At 42.0% G+C, this 19464-nt stretch overlaps 1 protein-coding gene and 1 pseudogene across 3 annotated transcripts in view; both read left to right on the forward strand.

The window, feature by feature from the left end:
- DGCR2 (DiGeorge syndrome critical region gene 2) overlaps nt 1–17216 on the forward strand; it is a 73509-nt gene extending 56293 nt beyond the window's left edge. For both annotated transcript variants that reach the window (XM_088477840.1, XM_088477841.1), the window contains 6 exons: nt 680–756; nt 947–1123; nt 3705–3908; nt 9466–9618; nt 12095–12331; nt 13821–17216. In XM_088477840.1, the coding sequence (XP_088333966.1) occupies nt 680–756; nt 947–1123; nt 3705–3908; nt 9466–9618; nt 12095–12331; nt 13821–14074 (1102 nt within the window). In that variant the 3' untranslated portion in view covers nt 14075–17216. The remainder of the gene's footprint in view (nt 1–679; nt 757–946; nt 1124–3704; nt 3909–9465; nt 9619–12094; nt 12332–13820) is intronic.
- LOC148517952 (uncharacterized) lies at nt 4453–6889 on the forward strand (annotated as a pseudogene). The gene is made up of 3 exons (XR_015879239.1): nt 4453–4531; nt 4978–5394; nt 6291–6889. The product of XR_015879239.1 is annotated as an uncharacterized LOC148517952 (transcript).
- Nucleotides 17217–19464: the final 2248 nt, after the last annotated feature.

Here is a 19464-nt window from a genome sequence, read left to right on the forward strand (position 1 = left end):
GCATTTATTCAAGTCAAATGTAGTAACAGATACTTTGTACATAGTTAAGGGAACATTTTTTTTTTTCCTTTCAACTTACTGGGTTTTAATTTTTCCAACCCAACTGATATGCACAATATGGGTGCTCTTGGAGTAATTGGTGTCATTAATAGGCTCAGTTTCCCACAACCACTTAAAGTACACAACTAATGTGGTTAAGCTCCAACCAAAGAAACAGGAGAATTCATTAAATGCAGGTTCTTTCCTCAATTATTCCTGCCTATCATAGGAGAGTTCTTTGTTTTCCATCTGCATGAATACATCGCCCTGGGATTCCCTGTTTGATTTATTTCTTATATTTTTAGATACATATATAATTATCTTGTTTTCTTCCTCTGTATTAAAAATATAAAATCCACAATGCCTTATTTTGCAGAATAGGTACATTGCTCTATTCAGCTTTAAGAAGTCCATACAATGTACCCAAACTTATAAGCACGTCCCTGGTAGAACCCATAATATAATGTACTGTATCTTTGAACAGTTCTGAATAATTTGTAGTAATGCACTTTGCTGGTTATGACTTCTTTGACTTTATTCAAGTACAGCATAAAGCAGATATTTAGTGTATTTAAAAAAACAAAAAACGTTTCTATTTATTTTTTTTAAATATTGTTATATTGTTTCCCCACATTTTTAGACTGTGGGTGGGTTACCAGTTTGTGATAACAAGCCGGAACCATTCCGTGGAGGGACACTGGGAGGTTGCATATAAAGGTAGGTGCAGAATTTAGCATTTGTGCCCAATTTACACATACTCATCCGTACACATACACTCATCCATAACCTCTCGTTAGATTTAAATTACAGTTCTGCTGCAGCAAACTAAGAAGAATATATAATTGCTGCTGGTAATAAACCAAATGACTTCAGTAGTAAGCAGAGTGTCCTTGATCTCCCATCACAGGTTCTTCTGAAGTATTCTTACCCCCAGTGCCAATCTTTGGAACAGCATTGTCTGAAAATGAGAACATCCTGTGTGCCCAGCTGCAATATTTCCATATGCCGTCTTTGCGGCATCATGGCCTGCACAGCTGGTATGCTGAGAACTGCAATGAAAAGTCATCCTTCCTCTGCAAACGCAGTAAGTAGATTTTTATGGTGTATATATAATATTAGGAATTGTGTTGACTGACTGCTGTTTTTTGTGGTTGGGTATGGGATCTCGGCAGTCGGGATGTTGGCGGTCAGAATCCCGACGCATACAGGTAAGTACTCTAACCCCTTACACTCACCCTAACCCACCTTTTCCACAGCCTAACCCTCCCCCTCGCCTTCCGCATCCTAACCCTCCCCTCTGCAGCTTAACCTCTATCCCTAAACTTAGTCCTCCTCCTTACCCTTGATACTTACTGTTGGGATTCTGGAGCGAGCATTCCGACTGCTGTTGGGACTCCGGTGCCGGGATTATGATCGCCGGCATCTCGACTATAGGGATGCCAAATACCTCCCGTTTTTTTGTAAGGTGCAAGAAACGTCTCACTGCCTCCATGCATTATTATTCCATATACTCTTTTACATATCTGTAATGTGTCTGCCCAACTGGCTGTAACACCTTCTGCAACGTGACACTACTTGCGGATTCCAGGGTTGCACATCCAGCTGACCATATCTACAATGGTGGCTGCGCTTCTGTTTTTAGCTCTGCTTGTAGAGCTACAGCACTTTTTGTGGTTGTAGAGTTTATTGGTCATTTTAATTTGTAATGTCATTTTGGGGAAATTCCTATTTTTTTAATATTGGTGCACAGGGAGTTTTAGTTCATTTTGTTTACTTGTAGCTCACTGATAAAACACTTGGACCTGGTTATAATTATGGAGTTGTCTAGTATGTGACATTAAATGAGCTCTTTTATTAAGCTGTGTATTGTACAATATTAAGGAAGGTGAGGGAAGGGGGTGGGTTATGCTTTGACTGCACACCCTAATGTTAAACATAGTAAGTGGCGCTACCATGTCGAGCTTATAGTACCTTAAAGGAAAAAGAAAATGTTAGTGCACTGATAAATTCTATAAATTAATTTCTTCAGATGGGTCTCTAACATCTTTAATACTAAAGATGGGCCATACATTGGGACAAGAATTGCACAATCAGTCTATTAAGCGACTGCGACCGAGCAGCTATTATCTTTTTGTTGGGCATGAAAATCTTCCAGCATATCCGGCAGATTTGATAATTTGTGTTCGGATCTGACAGTGGATATACTCTCTAACAAACAGCGAGTATATCTTACAGTACATCTTACAGTGTACGGCAATGTCAGACAATTAAGCCCGTATTCAATTACAGTCGAAAAGTCAGAATCTGCTGAAAAGTATCGCGGATGATGTCATTTCGCCAGGTGGAAAGTTTCCGCCGTATTCTATTCCAAAGACTTTCCGCATACGCGAAAAGTCAATGCAATGAAATCAGCGAAAAAGTTTTGCCTATGAATAGCAGGGGGAAAAAAGTGCAGAATTGCGGTTTTGGGGTGCAAACTTTGGGAAACCCCCCTGCACCCTTGTGACAGTCCCCCAAAGATAATTAAAAAAAATTACTTTAGAACACCCCAAAAAAGTACTTTCATTTTAGGGGCGAAAAAGTGCAAAGTTGAGGGGATAGACTTAAAAACTAACAAAATAGACTTCTGGGGGGTCCCCAAGTATGGGGCAGGTGTTTTTTTGATTGCAGGTGCTTGCGGCAGGTTGGTTTTTAATATAATTTAAAGTTTCACTTTAGCAACTTAAAAATATGCTAGTACCCATTTTTAAGAACCCCAAATTTGCTGAGAGTAGTTATTTTCACATAACAATACTGCTTAATGCTATTCTTCACTACTTGTGTTAATGCCATAATTAGGCACCATTTGTCTCAACTCAAGTACCCCAAATACCTTCATTAGGGCTAATGGGGGGCATCTATAGTGATTCCCAATGTTAGTGCATCTTTTGGGGGGTGTCAGGATAAAAAGTCCTGACAAAAATGTGGAACTCAGCCTGTTTCAGTTTCGCTGGGTGCCGTTTTCGCATCCTTTCTAATTGAATACGGCGAACCCGATACTTTTTCTCATGCAAAACACGCGATGTAGGCGAAAAGTGCAGCAGGCGGAAAGTATTGCGCGTGCGAAACTAATTGAATACAGGCCCATGTCTGTTTGTCTGATAGGCTGGCCATATCCTTCCAAATCAATCTCCCTAACATATTATATCAATTTATCAAGGACTGGCCAAAATAGGTGAGTCCTTGATAAATTGATATAATGTGTTAGTTTTAGCATTGCTGCCATCTGATCAGGTTCACCTTGACGTAGTGGATCAGCTCACTGTTTGGCCAAATATGCACTAAGAACCTAATTTATACTCCATGTTTATTTTAGTCAAAACAATTAAGATAAACTCTATCAGTGTTAGCTCTTAGCGTGTACACCTGCATTGTCACCAACACTAGCAGTAATAAATCATTCCAGTTGAGGTCTTCACTATTTAGAAGTACAGGACCTGACTGCATTGAATAAATGTCAGGAGTCCCAGTTGTCTAAAAATCACCCATAAAAGTGGTATATCCTGCATAACTTTTACAGATGAATAACTTGTCCTCTCCTCCTGAAACATCTTAATATTTTCTAAGTGTCAATCATATACATGCAGTAGAACTTTAAACATCTGTATTGTGCTTACCTTTTTTAGGCCAGACATGTGTTGACATTAAAGATAATATTGTGGATGAGGGCTACTATTTCACCCCAAAAGGGGATGATCCCTGTCTGAGCTGCACATGCCACAACGGGGAACCAGAAATGTGTGTGGCTGCTCTATGTGAGAAACCACAGGGATGCCAACAGTATCGCAAGGATCCCAAAGAATGCTGCAAGTTCACTTGTCTGGACCCAGGTAAGCAGAGTTTCTCTTATGTAGAGTGAGCAGAACTGAAGTTATACATGGCAAACTCTACCTTCCAATGTGCAAACAGTACTTCATCATATTATTTGTAGCAGTTTAATAATAATTGTGACATTAAAAAGCACATCATTAATGAGAAAATGAATGAGTCATGAAACTGATTACCAAATGTCCTTCTTCTTCTTCTTATAATTATTGATATCCTTTATTTATATGGCGTCACAAATGTTCCACAGCGCCTTACAAAGTACATAAACAAATAAATGAACAAGGGACCAGTGACTTAAGGTGCCCACACACTAGACGATTTTCTGCATGCTTTTGTTGCATCGTAATGATAAATCGTTCAAATTCGTGCAAATCGTTCAGTTTCCACAAGCGATAATGATCCGATGCGCGGGCCCGCGGGTCGTTAATCGTATCTTCATATCTTCCCGTCTTTTTACACCTCCGATCATACTAACAATATATCGTCTGATCAGCGTCAATTCAGCAGCATTTCTGGACACTTCCATCCTACATTTTGTGCAGCATCATGAGGGCGATTGAAGAGGAAGCACACAGAGCAGCTGTGACTGATCTACAATTTGCAAGCCCGATTCTACTATGTTCTGGTATGTGTGTACTGCTGGTCACCAATGTTTTAATCCACTGAACACCAATGTTTGCCTACAAATGTTTTTTTTTCCCTGAACACCAATGTTTGCCCACCCAAATGTATATTCCCCTTAATAGCAGTGTCCATATACACTGAACGCCTATATGTTTACCCTGCAATTTGTACATTTCCCACTCTCCCCCAAATGTGTGTAATATAATATGCTACTGACGTGCAAAACACGCTACTGTCCCCCAACTGTGTATTACACGCTACTGTCCCCCCAAATGTGTTGTTATCACAAATATTAAACCATTAACCAATTTTTATTGAAACCACAAAAAAACAAAAATATTATCGACTCCAGATTATAAACAATCTAACTATGTACAAATTTAAAAAGTAGTCTAAAGATTGGGGCCACAATATTTAAATGATTTTTCTTTTATTCTTTTTGCATAGTAATTGGGTTGGACAAAGACCACCAGTTCATCTCAGGATTTATTGAGAGAAAACGAAAGTCTCTGGAGAGTGAAAAGCAGGGACTATGCCAAAAAGGCAAAGAAGACTCAGGCACTGCAGGCATTGGTTGAATTCTGCAAGCCATGTTACAGTGCTGCAACGGTGGATTGGGTGCGCCGAAAGATGCAAAACCTCAGCACCGTCTTCACGAAGGAGAACAAGAAGAATGAAGAATGCAAGATGTCCGGTGCAGGGGCGGATGAGGTATACAAACCCACCTTGTGGTACTTTCGTCTGCTGAAGTTTTTGTAAGGAGCAGGAGCCGCAGAGGACAGGCCTTTTGAAAATGGCCGAGCGAGACACTGCAGAGGAGGCCGCAGATGTGGGGGAATCGTCTGAAGCACTATTAGTTAGTAGGTACACAGTACATAAACACCATGCTAAATGTTGTTGTGAAATGTAAAAGTCCCAATAATTTTTAAATGCATTTGGAATTCACATTACACAACTTTATCTGATTGAGTCCTCCTGCCTTGGCATTACACCCACTCCATTAAAATAGGCCATGTACTCCTTTACCATTTACCCGTGCAGTCCCTGTATTTTGCAGTGCAGGTGCAGCCACAGAAGACATTTGAACTACCTCCACTGGCTGTTCTATGTCTTCTGGTACAGCTGTGCCTAATGTCCTTTGATGTGTGTTTTTGTGGCGTAGAAAGTTATGCAGGACACAGCATGCCGACACCACCCGGTCAATCTTGTCTACGTGCAGGTTGATTGCGGTGTGAAATATGTGGAAACCGTTGCTTAATACTCCAAAGGCATTATAAACAATACACCGTGCCCTGAAAAGCCTGTAGTTGTAGATCCGCTTCTCTTTGTTCAGGCCCCTTTGTGTGTGTGGCTTCATGATAAAGAGAAACTTTAGTCTGTGCTTGGATTCCACCACAGAAGGCAAATTAAGGGTCTTGGAGGTGAGTCTCTTGTAGAAAGCCGTCTTTTTGAAGGACCCACCATCCGAAGCACGGCCATTCTTGCCAACAATAACAAAGATAAACTCATAGTTGGCATTCACCACCGCCATGAGAACGATACTGAATTACCCCTTGTAATTGTAATAATATGATACGGTGTTGGCAGGTGGAATAGTGCGTACATGTTTCCCATTGATAGCTCCCCTGCAGTTAGGAAAATTCCAATACCTTTGAAATTGTTCTGCGACGGCTTTCCACTCCAAAACGCTTGTAGGGAACTAGAAAAAAAATAAAATAGATGGTTAAAACATGATCTTTATTTTTTTTTTTCCTCAACAGACTCCCAGACCTGGACATACCGGACACCCCTGACCTAAGCCTACTCGCTGAGAGTGAGGGGGATTAATCGGCTACACCAGCATCCCTACAACCCCCAAAGAAACAGCGGCTAAAAACCAAGCATATTGCACAACGCGAGGATGACATACTGAAACAGACAGAAGAAGCTTTACGACAACCACCTGATCATTTTTACCACCTTGCTACATAGATATATCTAGCGCAGTCCGCCAGATGGACACTGACATGCAGGTGGAGTTTGAACGTATAGTCTCCGACCTTATATTCCATGGGAGAAAGCAGCCCTCTACTGCAGACACCTGCCTGACGCAGCATGGACCTATCACCACTGCCCCTCCCACTAGAGGGATGTATCCCACCCTATTACACCCTACTCCCCCCACCCGTCCTTCGCATCACAACCTGCTCCCCCACCCTACCCGTCCACAATATACGCTGCCTTGATAGAGGCAGAGGAGGAGACTCCTGACTTACTTTATAAAATGTACCCAAATTATCAACAAGTTTTATCAGGCCCAAATAACTATGGGGCTGTATGCTATATGATGCTTCTGTCACAGATTAAAATAGGTCAATAAACACCTGATGTAAGTGCAAAATGATGGGCCCGCACCTCAATTTGCGATTACATCACATGTTTATTCTTCTATTCCGATCTGTGCTTGAAGCAACATACTGTATATGTATGTACCCCATAGTTATTTGGGCCTGATAAAACTTGTTGAAAATTTTTTTTTCAAATTGTATTGTAGTTTTTTTTTCCCGCTTTTGAGTATTGAATGTCTGCTGAATACTATTGTTTTGTGTATTTACAGTCACTATAGTGCATATGTTAAAACAAACACTTTTCCCCTGTGAGCTTTATGTGCCTGGGGGAGAGGTGTAGAGGGAATATGTTTTCTTCACTCCAAAGTGGTCTCTTCCCTATGTCAACGCTCCCAAATCTTTATTCAGAGGAGCTATATAAAGAAAGCTGTCTGGATATTTTGTACAGTTGTACATTGATTTTACAATTTTAAAGAAGAAAGCAGCCAGGTTGACATCAAAACCATTTTTATAGTGTTTTACATTTTATAAAAAAAAAAAAAATTGAGTTTAGAAAAAAATGTTGAATAAAAAAACTTTTTTCATTCTCAAGATAAGTGTGGTCTGGTTTCTTACCTCGCAAAACTTGTATTGCAGCACTTTCACAATGGCTTTGCAGGTCTCAGGGATGATGAGTCCCAAAGCTTGAAGGGAGATGAGGGTCACAAACTTCAGTTCTACCATGGACCTTCCTGTAGTCAGGAACCTCAGGGTAGCCACCAGTCTGTCCTCAGCAGGAATGGCCCTCTGCATCTTTGTATTCTGCCTCTGGGTAGGGGGTCACCAGACGCAGCTACTCTTGAAACGTGGCGTCATCCATACGCAGGGAGTTGTGGTAATCATCCGGGTTGTTCTCCCTAATCTCCAACAGCAGCGACTATCCCTCTGCAATAGCCACTCCTTTATCTAGCAGGACTTCAGCCTCCTCTCCTTCTCAGATCTCAGCTTCACGCCAGCATAGGCTAGCAGAAGTGTATAGCGATAGGGATCCATCACCACAGAATGCAGGATAAACACACTTTGTTGAGCCAGGCAAAACAAAGCAGAGCACAATAGCAATGTACAGCGTTCAGCAGGTATACACCAAGCCTCACTAGTCACAGAGCAGAAGTGTACTGAGCGAAAATGGCGCCTGCTTTTTATACTCACTATAGTTCTGCCCATTATTAAAATTTTAAACAAATTTTTAAGATCTTCAGGTGTTTTAGCAAGCAAACGATATATCGTGCACGATCTAACGATTTGGAAATTGTTAACGATGCACGATATATCGTGAGATCGTTGGTCAGATTGTGCAGTTTTATGCATATATCGTTTGTCAAAGGCTGCCGGGGAGTTTAAGGGAAATCGTTAACGACAATGTATCATTTGCGAGTCATGGTGTGTGGCCAGCTTTACAGTACAATACAATGTAGGACAAGGACATGGTTTATATACACATTGCTGCATTGGTCAGCAACCAAGTGTTAGGTGCCCTTGTGGGAGTATATGAAAGTATAAGTAAGGAGAAGCACATGAGGGAAGAGGGCCCTGCTCTCGTGAGAGCTTACATTCTCCATGTCTATACGACTAACTTCTAATTTTACCTTGGCAGCATAATCCATATTGCAGCCATCACAATCTAATAAATGTAGATGTATAGGGGATGCAGTCAATATCCTGACTGCGGGGATTCCGGTGGTCAGACTACCGGCGCCGGAATCTTGACACCTGTCAGAAACCCGGTTCTGGATTCTCGACTGTCGTAATCCCGAAGGTAAGTAGCGGGGTTAGGCACTAGGGGGTGGGTTAGGGTTAAGCACTAGAGGTGGAGGGTTAGGTTTAGGGTACGGGGAGGGGCAGGTTAGGTTTAGGCACTGGGGGGCAGTTTGGGTTCCGGGGAGGGGGAGGGTTGGGATACCTACAAACAGGTGTATGTATCCTAACCCTGTCGGGATGTCTGTTTTGAGATTCTGACCTTTGGGATCCCGAGCGCAGGCATCCTATGTATAGAGCCCAAAGTTTCCGTGCAGGGAGTACTAGGTAGACACATGGTTCACTGATCATGTGCCAAATCAAATATAGAGGGATATTATGTTATATGAAAATTATAAGAAATTTTCTTCAGTTGGACACTCAAATTATGGAATAAGTCTTTTATTTTGAAAAATGAAAGTGTATATGCTGAATTTGCTAATGCAATGTTTTATATGCTGTAACGGTTGCCTTATTGCTCCCAGGGAATAGGAGAACAGCTAGAGCCTGCTATTTGTGCAAGCCTGCCATTGCTCTAGCTTATGTAGATAAATTACACAGCAGAAAAAGCTGACAAGCTGCTGTCTGTAGGTTACTTACAGTGGTTCATTAATTGAGGAAATGTTTGTGTTTCTGTGTTTCACTAGAGACCAGCATTTTGTTTTTAAATGGTTTCAGCATTTTTGTTGCCATCCAAATATTTGGGTATTCCTTTGTAAATGGAGGAGTCCCGACATGTTCTTTAAAAAGCAGTGTGTGAACGGAAGCTGCAATACTTAGGCTAGCTGTCACCTAGATTGTAAACTAACTACATTTTTTCTTCTTTGTCTTAAAGATGGAAGCAGCCTCTTTGATTCAATGGCCAGTGGTATGCGTCTGATTGTGAGCTGCATCTCCTCTTTCCTCATCCTCTCCCTCCTGCTATTTATGGTCCACCGGCTGCGTCAGCGACGGAGGGAACGTATTGAGTCCTTAATTGGGGCCAACTGTAAGCAGTTTCCCTACAATTGCAGGCAGTATTGTAATGAAATGTCTGTCTACTTCTGCACCTGTAAATCTGTGGATTTTGTTAAACAGAAAAGCAGTCTTGTGGCAGCACAGCTGAGCTGCTTGTGGAGTCTTTATCTTTTTCTGCTCTATGTAGGAAGGAAAAATGTGCATTAGTATCATACAAAGTAACCACCTGTGCTCATTGGCCTTTGCTTTTGGTTTTTTCTCATTTCAAAATCTTGTCTGTGGAACTTCATCAATATTCTACAACTTAAGTAGGGTAATGGAAGAGGTTTATAGATTCAATCAGCATCTTTTTTTTTTTTTTTTATTGTGCAAATTTATTTACCAAGTACACTGTACAAAATGGTAGAGAGAAGTTGATTGGTTGCTATGGGCAACTTCTCCACTTGTGCTCTTTGGCAGGGCCGGCTCCAGGGTTTGGAGCACCCTGTGCCAGCCCTTCAGAAGGCGCCCTAACAGTGCACATTTGGGAGCGTGGCCTAATTACCATAGGCCACGCCATAATGTCAGGCTGGGGGTAAAGCCCAGCACTCAGTCACTGGCTGGGCTTCCCCCAGCCCTCTCCCGTCAGTGAATGGATGCGGCGCGCATGCACGCAGCTTCCATTCACACTCCGGGGACACTCTGGGGGTCCAGCACCGCGGCACAGCTGCGGCGGTTGGGGTCCCAACCTCCCGATTTGACCACCCGTGGGCCACCTCGGCCCGCTGGTGGAACAGCGGGACAGTACTGTCCCGCTGAAATCGGTATGCTGGGGAGGGGTGCCGTCCCTCTACAGGTGGCGCCCCTGTGCGACCGCACTGGTCGAACACCCCTAGAGCCAGCCCTGCTCTTTGGAATATTTGGTAAATCTTCCACTAAGAAACTTGCTCCACATGGGTTATATAAAAGTTACCATGTTCTGACCAGTAAATGATTTGCACATTAGTAACCAACCAGTGTCCATGTGCAGCAACCCAAAGCAAGCATACAGGCATTTACATTGTTTAATTTTAGGGACTCTCTTTGTATGTGACCTCCTGCAGTTTTTACTTAAATATGGTTACTGGCAGGGAGCTTGAGCATATGAAAATAAATTACTGTTATCAGTCAATCTATTTTTATATTGTCTCTATTTTCAAGTACCACCTGGAGTGCTGAAGGAAGTAATCTTTCAGCTAAGGTTCTTTTTAGGCTTTCATTTTATTTTTAAAGTCAAGGGATATAAAATTAATAATAGACATTCAAGTAGAAAAGTCAAAACGACTCACATATGACCCAGATGAAGCAATAGTTGTTAAAATGTGCAACTAACTCCTTGCTATATTCCTTATACCTGTTTAAGTCTTGTATTAAGGTGCATTATGCATGTTTCACAGACGTACTGCGTGCTTCATCAGAAGTGTATGAAAGATGTTGGTACAGAAATACTGGTGATCATGTGTACAGTATTATGTCTTGATAATCCAAAACCTAACAAGTTTAGCAGTTTGTGAATAAATAAGACCATAAAAAAACACTCTGTGGCTAAATATGGATACGCACTAGGATGGCTGATCTGCCGTCCTATCTGACGATTGGTAAGTGCATACAGACTTGCCAATAGTCAGCCCAGTTGTGATGTCAGTCTCCCGTAGCCTCTGCAGTAAGTGTACGGGCGGTCTGCTTACCGCCCGGGTACACAGCACAATGAGCTGATATATCTGCAGATGTATCGGCCACTGGCTGTTCTGCACAACCGTCACGATATGTCTGTGAACAATGTCATTCACAGACATATACACTGTACACACTAGCCGAAGCACACACGATATATCGGCCGATTAATTGAACGATTGATGCATCGGCCAGTGTGTACCCAGCATTACACCTCACGCTGGAACAGAATAAGGCTGTAATGGCTAGTAGCAGTACTCTGTGATCACAAACTGCACTATTCACTGTTTTTTTACAAAGAGGTTATACAGCAGACAGGGACCTATCTGAAGTTGACAGTCGTAAAATGATCCATAAGTATAGCTTACATTGAAACTGTCAATCCCTTTGTTTATTTGTAGCAGTTATCCCAAAGGAACTGTTACCAATTTGTAGTGAAAGCCTGCTCTGCTGATTTAGTGCATGGGAGGTCATCGCGATCATATTGTATACTGTTCATAAGTGGGGTTACCAGGCAGAACTTTTAATAGTATTAGTGACTAATAAGAGCATCTTATAGTGATGACTGATACTGAAGATGTGTCAGAAGACTAATGGTATTTGTGATATTGCTTCCTTTTATCGTGTTTCCAGAAAAGATAAGCATTCCAGATACTAAAGTTGAAAACCCTGTCACCAATATGATTACATTTTGCTGCTTTTTTTAGGTTAACCATCAACGATCTCCTCTAGGATAGGTCTTTTTTTCAGCAACATTTTGTTATTTATGTAAATTTTGAGGTTTTGGTCTTTGATTTCAATTTTTTCCTTCACAGTGCATCATTTTAACCTTGGCCGCAGAATGCCTGGCTTTGATTATGGGCCTGATGGCTTTGGTACTGGTCTGACTCCCCTACATTTATCTGATGATGGAGAGGGTGGAGCTTTTCACTTCCATGAGCCACCTCCCCCTTATACTGCATACAAATACTCTGACATCCAGCATCCGGACGATCCACCGCCACCATATGAAGCTTCTATATGTCCTGATATCATTCTATGCTCAACAACTGGTGGGTATACTTGTGTGCTTTCATGCAAACAATCTCCTATAACATGCGTATCTGGTTGCTTTCATTTCCATTGGCTTACATTCTGTAGCAAATAACTATGTGTACATGAGATTGTAGAGAGGCCTTTTTGTCTGTAAATGGTGATATTTGTATGATATTGTCTGTGTTTATATAGAGCTTGGTGAGAAATTGATATAAATGAAAAGCTGTGGGGTGCTTGCAGTTGTTTAGTATTGGCAACGGCTATGTTTTAGGGACAGGATTTCTATAACCTATGACCCCTTTTAAAAGATGCAGCGTTTGGCATATCCGAATGGGATCAGATCCCATTTTTTATTATCTCAATGTTAGATGTTTCTTTCCTGCCACTTGCAGATGTGGCCTTATACATCTTTGCTGCATTCATGCTAAAAAGCCCCTCTCTCTCTCTGCACCAGGTCCCATGATACTCTGCTAGCGCCGGGCGTCTTTTTTGCATCTCTTTTTGCCAAAAATGCTTCTAAGTTGCAATGTGTTGTGACTAGGCACACCAGCAGAGTGTGTTGATTATTTGATACTTGTATATCTGTGTGCGACTGAGTCTCTGAATCGGCATACGAAGTGTTACAATGTAGCGGCCGCAGCTTTTTTCATTCCAAGTTCCATTGTGGTTCATTTATACAGACTCAGGTGCACACAGATATACAAGTGTCGCATATCAAATTAATCGGTACAGTCTAGTCGCATCGCAGGCCGGGCTGACTCATCCTCTGGCCCGTCTGCGATTACTCCCCTCCTTGCTGACGGGCCGACATGCCGGGCGGTCCTTACACACAACCAGGTGCCCGACCACCCGATATGTCTGCCCCTGCCGCATCCCGCAGCATGGAATGCATTCCTACATGGCGGCTAACCTGACAATGTGACTGACGACTCCATGGGAGCACGCACCGGACGATATAGAGCATACACACTAGATGATTGTGAACGATATGTCGTTCCGATGTGTCATAATCTGGCATAGCGTTCCAAAAATCGTCTAGTGTGTAGGCACCTTCTGACGCATTTTCAGCAAAAAATAGACTCCCAACGCTAGCAGAGTAGTACGGGACCTGGCGGCTCACTCACATCGCGCTGCGTGACGTATGTTACACCACACAATTTATAAATCTAAGTTGTGCACTAATGCCACGTTCTGTACTGTCAGGCAGCGCAATGTTAACACCATTATAGCAGTTGTAAACACTAACAGGCCATCCAATCATCAGCTGGCTATCATTTCACTTATTTTGTTGAATATTTCCTTTAGTTCCATTATTCAGCAGCTCTGTAGAAAAACCCAGTAAAGAAGGTGCAGGGGACAGTTTCATCAGGAATTGGGAAGGACATACACTGATGATTTTGTCTGGAGTTGCTAGATGGAAAATGCCTTTCTATTAATCTGTTTTTGTCTATTATTTAAAATATCTGATGTTCCTTCTTCACTTTTCTCTTGTGAATCCAAACTCAGATCAAGTGACTCGGCAATCTGCTGTGCTGGGGCAACTATCCACTGCAAGCAGTAGCAACTCCTCCTCACCGCAAACCACAGAAGAACCACTGCCACCAGCAGCCCCACCTCAAACACAAGGTGACACAGAAGACTCTGAAGATAGAAGCACTTCACTACTTGTGGCCCCTAATATTCTGCAACGTGAAGCCTTCTGTAGTGTTGGTCAGACAGGACCCTCACCAAGTAACTGTTCTCTTAACACTGTTGTTTAAAGGAAGGGAGAAAACCGCAAGACCGGGAGAATGGCATAAAATTTGTGCCCAGAACAAAGTGCTAACTGTTTGAATATACTGTGGACTGTTTGAATATACTCTCACTATCAGAAGGAACCCAGATCATTCTTGCCTGTTAATTAAAAAAAAACAACAGTTATAATTAACCCTTTTGCTACCTAAGGTGTATGCCATTTTGCAAAGCTGCTGAGGGCAGATCAGGTGTTAAATAAATAGGCAATCTACACCATGTCCTGAAATTTGAATGATTTATCATGTAAATATTACTTTTAAAGTGCTGCACTTTGTCCATTCCCCCTAGAGTGTGTATGTGTGGGCGTGTGAGGAGGACAGTCTCTCCTGTAGAGTTTTTATACATATTTTGGGATTGTATTTTGCTTTTTTCTGAATTAAATTACTTGCAATAATCAAGCAAGAACTTCAATCATGGGACCCTCCAAGATACTGTAAATTCGGCTTCAGCACATGGTGAGACTCACCCACCATGAAGGACAATATACTTGTTTGGAGTACTTTCAGCGTTGACATTAAGCTGCCACTGGGTCTCTGGCAGTAATGGATTTAAACTGCTTGGTGCCATCCTCCCAGGCACTCGACTATATCTGCGAGATCTTTGTATGTGTGATGAGTTTTCATCTGTTTGTAGACTTGCAAGGTGTAGATATTCTCTACTGTTGGGACCAGGTAGTGTTGATATGAATTTTATTTTCCCTAAAGATAACAGAAGACTTCCTACTTACAAATGTGTCTCCAGGTATGAACTTATAGCATATGTCTCCTCCATTAAGTTGTCCCTATTTTTCCTTAGTTCAAGTTATATCTAGCAGTCTTCATACATTATGTATTATTACCATATCACAGCATGCTGACATGAGATGCTAAGGCTACCTTTCTGTATTCACGATGGAGGTAAGAGGGGGATTACGTTTTGGGAGCACCGCTAGTGCAGTGCAAGAAAGAATGGTTAATAGTTATTGTAACGTCATCAACCCTGGAACTGAAATTCTGCAGTGTATTTTGCTCATATCTTTGCCTTTTTAAAAGTGCATTCTTCTGTTATTCATCCAACTGTAATGGAAAGAGGATTGCTAAGAGCAATCTCTTCCCATCTAACAGTAGACCAACAAAATGGTAGATATGTGGAAATGTGCATGATTTCTGGGACACTAGTATAACTTTGTGTATGTTTATTATATTTTGTAGCTCTTGCATTTGCCAGGACCTAAGCTGCATGAAAATTGAGGATTGCACTTTTAAACAGAGGCATTGCTCTCTTAATTAAAAGTATTTCATTTTCGAACAATTTTTTTTCTTTCTACTGGGAAGGATTTAAAAGCTGCTGTATTATAGATGATCAATTTTGTGTCCAGAACACTTTGCTTTGCTGTTTGTTTTTCGGTCCTCTTGGCTGTGCTGCTTATCATAACAAGCACATTTTACATTCACAATCTAAAGTGTGTGCTACATACATGGAGGTCAGAAGAGATTTCTGTTGTTGGTGGCAGCTCTGCAGGGTCCAGTACAATAGAACTGTATATCCTATGTTTGCAGATCTACATCATGCTTCTCTCTCCATCCTCAGTCCCATGTTAGTCTTAATATGTGATGATGCTCTGAGGTATCTGCAGGATATGATCAGCACTACTGGCTGGTACTTCAGTATAATGCAGGATGTAGCTCACACTCCCAGATGTGGTGCGTTACTTTTAAATTGTGTAATGGTGGAAATAAATATCAGTCGGGGCAGACAATTTAAAAATGAAATGCAAAGATGTACCAAATGCATATTTTAGGAGTTAGTGCAATACAATGTTTCCTTTGATACAATGCTATCATTAATTTAAGATAATAGGAGAGTGAATGCTAGTTTGTAAGCCAATATTTATTTTCAAAAATCATGGATTTGGTTAATTAAAATAAGGAACCACACCAAAATTGTGCTTAAAAACTACTGCACGAAGGGTCTAATGCAGTGATGTACACAAACCCGATGGTTTATGTACATCTGATGTTTTAAGATCTGTGCAGGAGCTGTACTGCACATGTACAGATTCTGGGCTGCAATGTCACCCGCAGTGCCCCAGGCGTCATGCAGCGTCCCAGGAAACGCGCCGGGACCCGTTTTCTGGGCGTGCTGAAGTCAGTGGCTGTGTCCTTGGATGCAGCTTCACTGGCTTCAGCAGTGTGAATAACATGAGGGTTACTCGGCTGTCCAGCGTGCACGCAGATGATCTGATGCTGTGTCCTCAGTCGCAGCAGCAGATCAGAGAAGCCGACAGGAAGCGTCTATTTACACAAGACGCCTCCTTAGCCATTAGTGTATTATCACACAGCTGCTGCGTACAAAGATGCAGCTAATGTGTGATGTGCAGCCATCTCTGAATCAGGCCCTAAATCTAGTATCCAGTACATGCATATTTATCAGTAACCTTATTTCATTTACAGTGAAATCTTTTTTGCACAGTACTACCAAAACCGTTTTCCTCCTCCCATTTACCAGTACAGTAATATCCACTGAGTATATCCAAGCATAGGTCATACATTCTGTTTAAACTGTGGTGTCACTCTGGTTATAAAGCCAAATATGCAGGAGAGAAGTGCTTTAGTCTTGTACTTTATGTACTGCTGACTTGTCTGGACAAAATAGACTTACTAAATTAGAATTATATAATTTTTTTTCTACTATGGATGGCACAATTTCCCAAAAACTTCATCCCAGATGTCAGGACAATATTGCTGAGTCAGCACTGACATGCTTTGAGCATATCCTCTCTTGTATGTTATAACAGAAAATGGTCATCATTTATCACTATGATATAATGGGCATATGTTTACAAGCCACTATTGCAGGTGTGTATGGGGGTGGGGGAGGGGGAGTGGTTCCTGCTCTACTCAACGTCAGCTGTTGTGACTGATCTTACCTGTGGCAGTGTGTAAATAATTTTGATATACAATGTAGAAATGACACTTGATGCTGTATCTTTCAGCCCCTGTGACTTTTTTAATTTCATTTTTTGGTTGTTTAGTTTCATTTTCACTAAATCTACTGATTTTCTCTTCATGTTACTGTGACAAACATTTCATTCATATGCCAAAATAAAGCTGTATTCTGGAATTTTCATTTTGTTTGCGTCTCCGTGATCATTACACATTCTTCTGTTTTACAAGCTAATATATTAAACCAGGATGTACTATGTTTAATTCTTAGCAGAAAATGTAAGAGGTGCCATTATCAACTAAGCAAAGATTAGAGAGGCATTCACATTTACATTTTTGTATACACTGATTTGGATGTCATTACACTGATTAATGAAAGTTGAATCAACTGTTAATGCCCCCATATATCTGCAATTGATTGCGGCTAATCTGCAATCGATTGTGTATAAAAATCTTTCCCTTTTTCAATCGATTGCAGAATTGCCACAATCGATTGAAAAAGGGAAAGATTTTCATACACAATCGATTGCAAATTGCAGAATTGCCGCAATCAATTGCTGATGTATAGGGGCCTTCAGTCAAGCAACATGCTTTGTTGAATATGGACTGACAGGAGGCACTTTATTATTGCTACCAGTGTTTTTTAAGGAGCCATAGTGCTTTGTAGCACAGATCAATTGCTGTACAAGGGACATACCAGATAAACAACAAAGTAAGTGCAGGGCGGGGAGGGGGCGGCGGCAGTCTCCGTTACCCGAAACGGAGGCGTGTTGCTGCCGTTGGGGGGGGGGGGGAGGGAAGAGACCAGCATCTCTGTCGGGTGACTGAGATTTCCTGGCCTGTTCCTCTAATCTGGGACCCTATGGGTCGCGGCGGCCGGCCGATGGTACGCAGATTAACCGATGCTGCGTTGAACAACGCAGCTCGGTTAAGTAATGCACAGGGGGCGTGATGCCTTCTGCCGCATTACCATATCTGCAAGGATCGCAATTGCAAAGCTGCCTGAGTGCATACATCATATACAGTATCTATATCCTGCGTGCAGCTTTGCAATTACGATCCTTACAGAATAGGGCCCAAAGAAAGGGACAAGGGGGTACAAAGCCTTCTAAAGAGTGGGGAAGTTACCCATAGCATCCAGTCCGCTACTACCAAGCATTTTCTCAATTGTACTTTATATATTCTAGCTATTTATTACCCAAAATGGCTGCTCAACCCCGCATTAAGGGCCTGTTTCAGAGCCGCTCGTAAGCGGCCGCTCGTTCGCTCCGAGCGATGTTCACACATCTGCGCATGTGTATGGATCGTAATGCGCATGCGCCAACCAGTCAGTGCGGTCGGATGAGGCGTTTGTGGGTGGTAACAGGGGAAGGTGCTTGAAAACGGGGAGTGGAGATCCGAACGCAGGCGTGCCAAGCGGTCAAAACGGGCGTTTTAAGGGTGTGCATAATTAACAAAGCAGCGTCATCAGCCACGTCACTTGGTTGTCTCTTAGCCTGAACTGTTCGCATGATTGCGGTAGGAAAATCCAACCACAAGCACTGCGAGCAGTTCAGACGCCTTTCGATGTACTCGATTAATCTAATAAATAGCGGAGATGACGTAGGATGCGAATGGCCAGGGGGCGTCTTTACAAAATAGCGAGCGCATGTTTAGTTCGCTCGCTCGCTCAGACATAGAGGCATCAACAGACCGCAAAGAGCGAGCGCTCAATTTAAATAGCCGGACCCTTTTTCTGAACGAGCGAACGCAAATAGCGTCTGGCTCTGAATCAGGCCCTAAGTTTATTGTCCCTGTTATGTTTACTATGGGCCTGATTCAGAGATGTAAAATATGCTAATGCAGAGCATAGGGACGCCCACTGCTGCCTTCTCATATCCTTCCGATGACTTACAACATCGGTAACATCGACACACACTCATTCAGAATGTAAGTCAAATCTGACCAGCCGCAAACATTGGAACTCTCCTGACACGCAGAGAACTCTCGTGCTGCAAAGGAGATCGCAATGGCAAATTTATGCACGCCCATGAAAGAGTTTAAATGATTCCGATACTCCTGCGTTTTTCTAACGCTCGTACTGCGAAAATATCGGCTTTGCGTAAATCTGAGTCAGTCCCTAGCTTAAATGTTTTTTGGTGTTTTCTTCTTGCTGTAATACTAAAATACTTTTGATGCTTGTAAGGAGTCCTGATGGGTTAAAGCACTATATACATACAATTATTCTTTTTATTAGAAGCTGATAGGTGCTATAGGCAACCTCCACTCTTTAGCAGACTTGATACATCTCCCCAATATCTCAAACAAAAGGCTGAATCGTGCTGATTGCTGCTAGGTTCTAATGGAGCTTGATTTGTTTTTTTCTCAGTTTAGAAAATTTTAGGTATGACTTACAAGGTTCTCATTCAACTTGTCTGTGTGATACATATTAA

Source organism: Taudactylus pleione, unplaced genomic scaffold (assembly GCF_031769625.1).
Source record: "Taudactylus pleione unplaced genomic scaffold, aTauple2 ptg000205l, whole genome shotgun sequence".
Classification (NCBI taxonomy): Eukaryota; Metazoa; Chordata; class Amphibia; order Anura; family Myobatrachidae; genus Taudactylus; species Taudactylus pleione.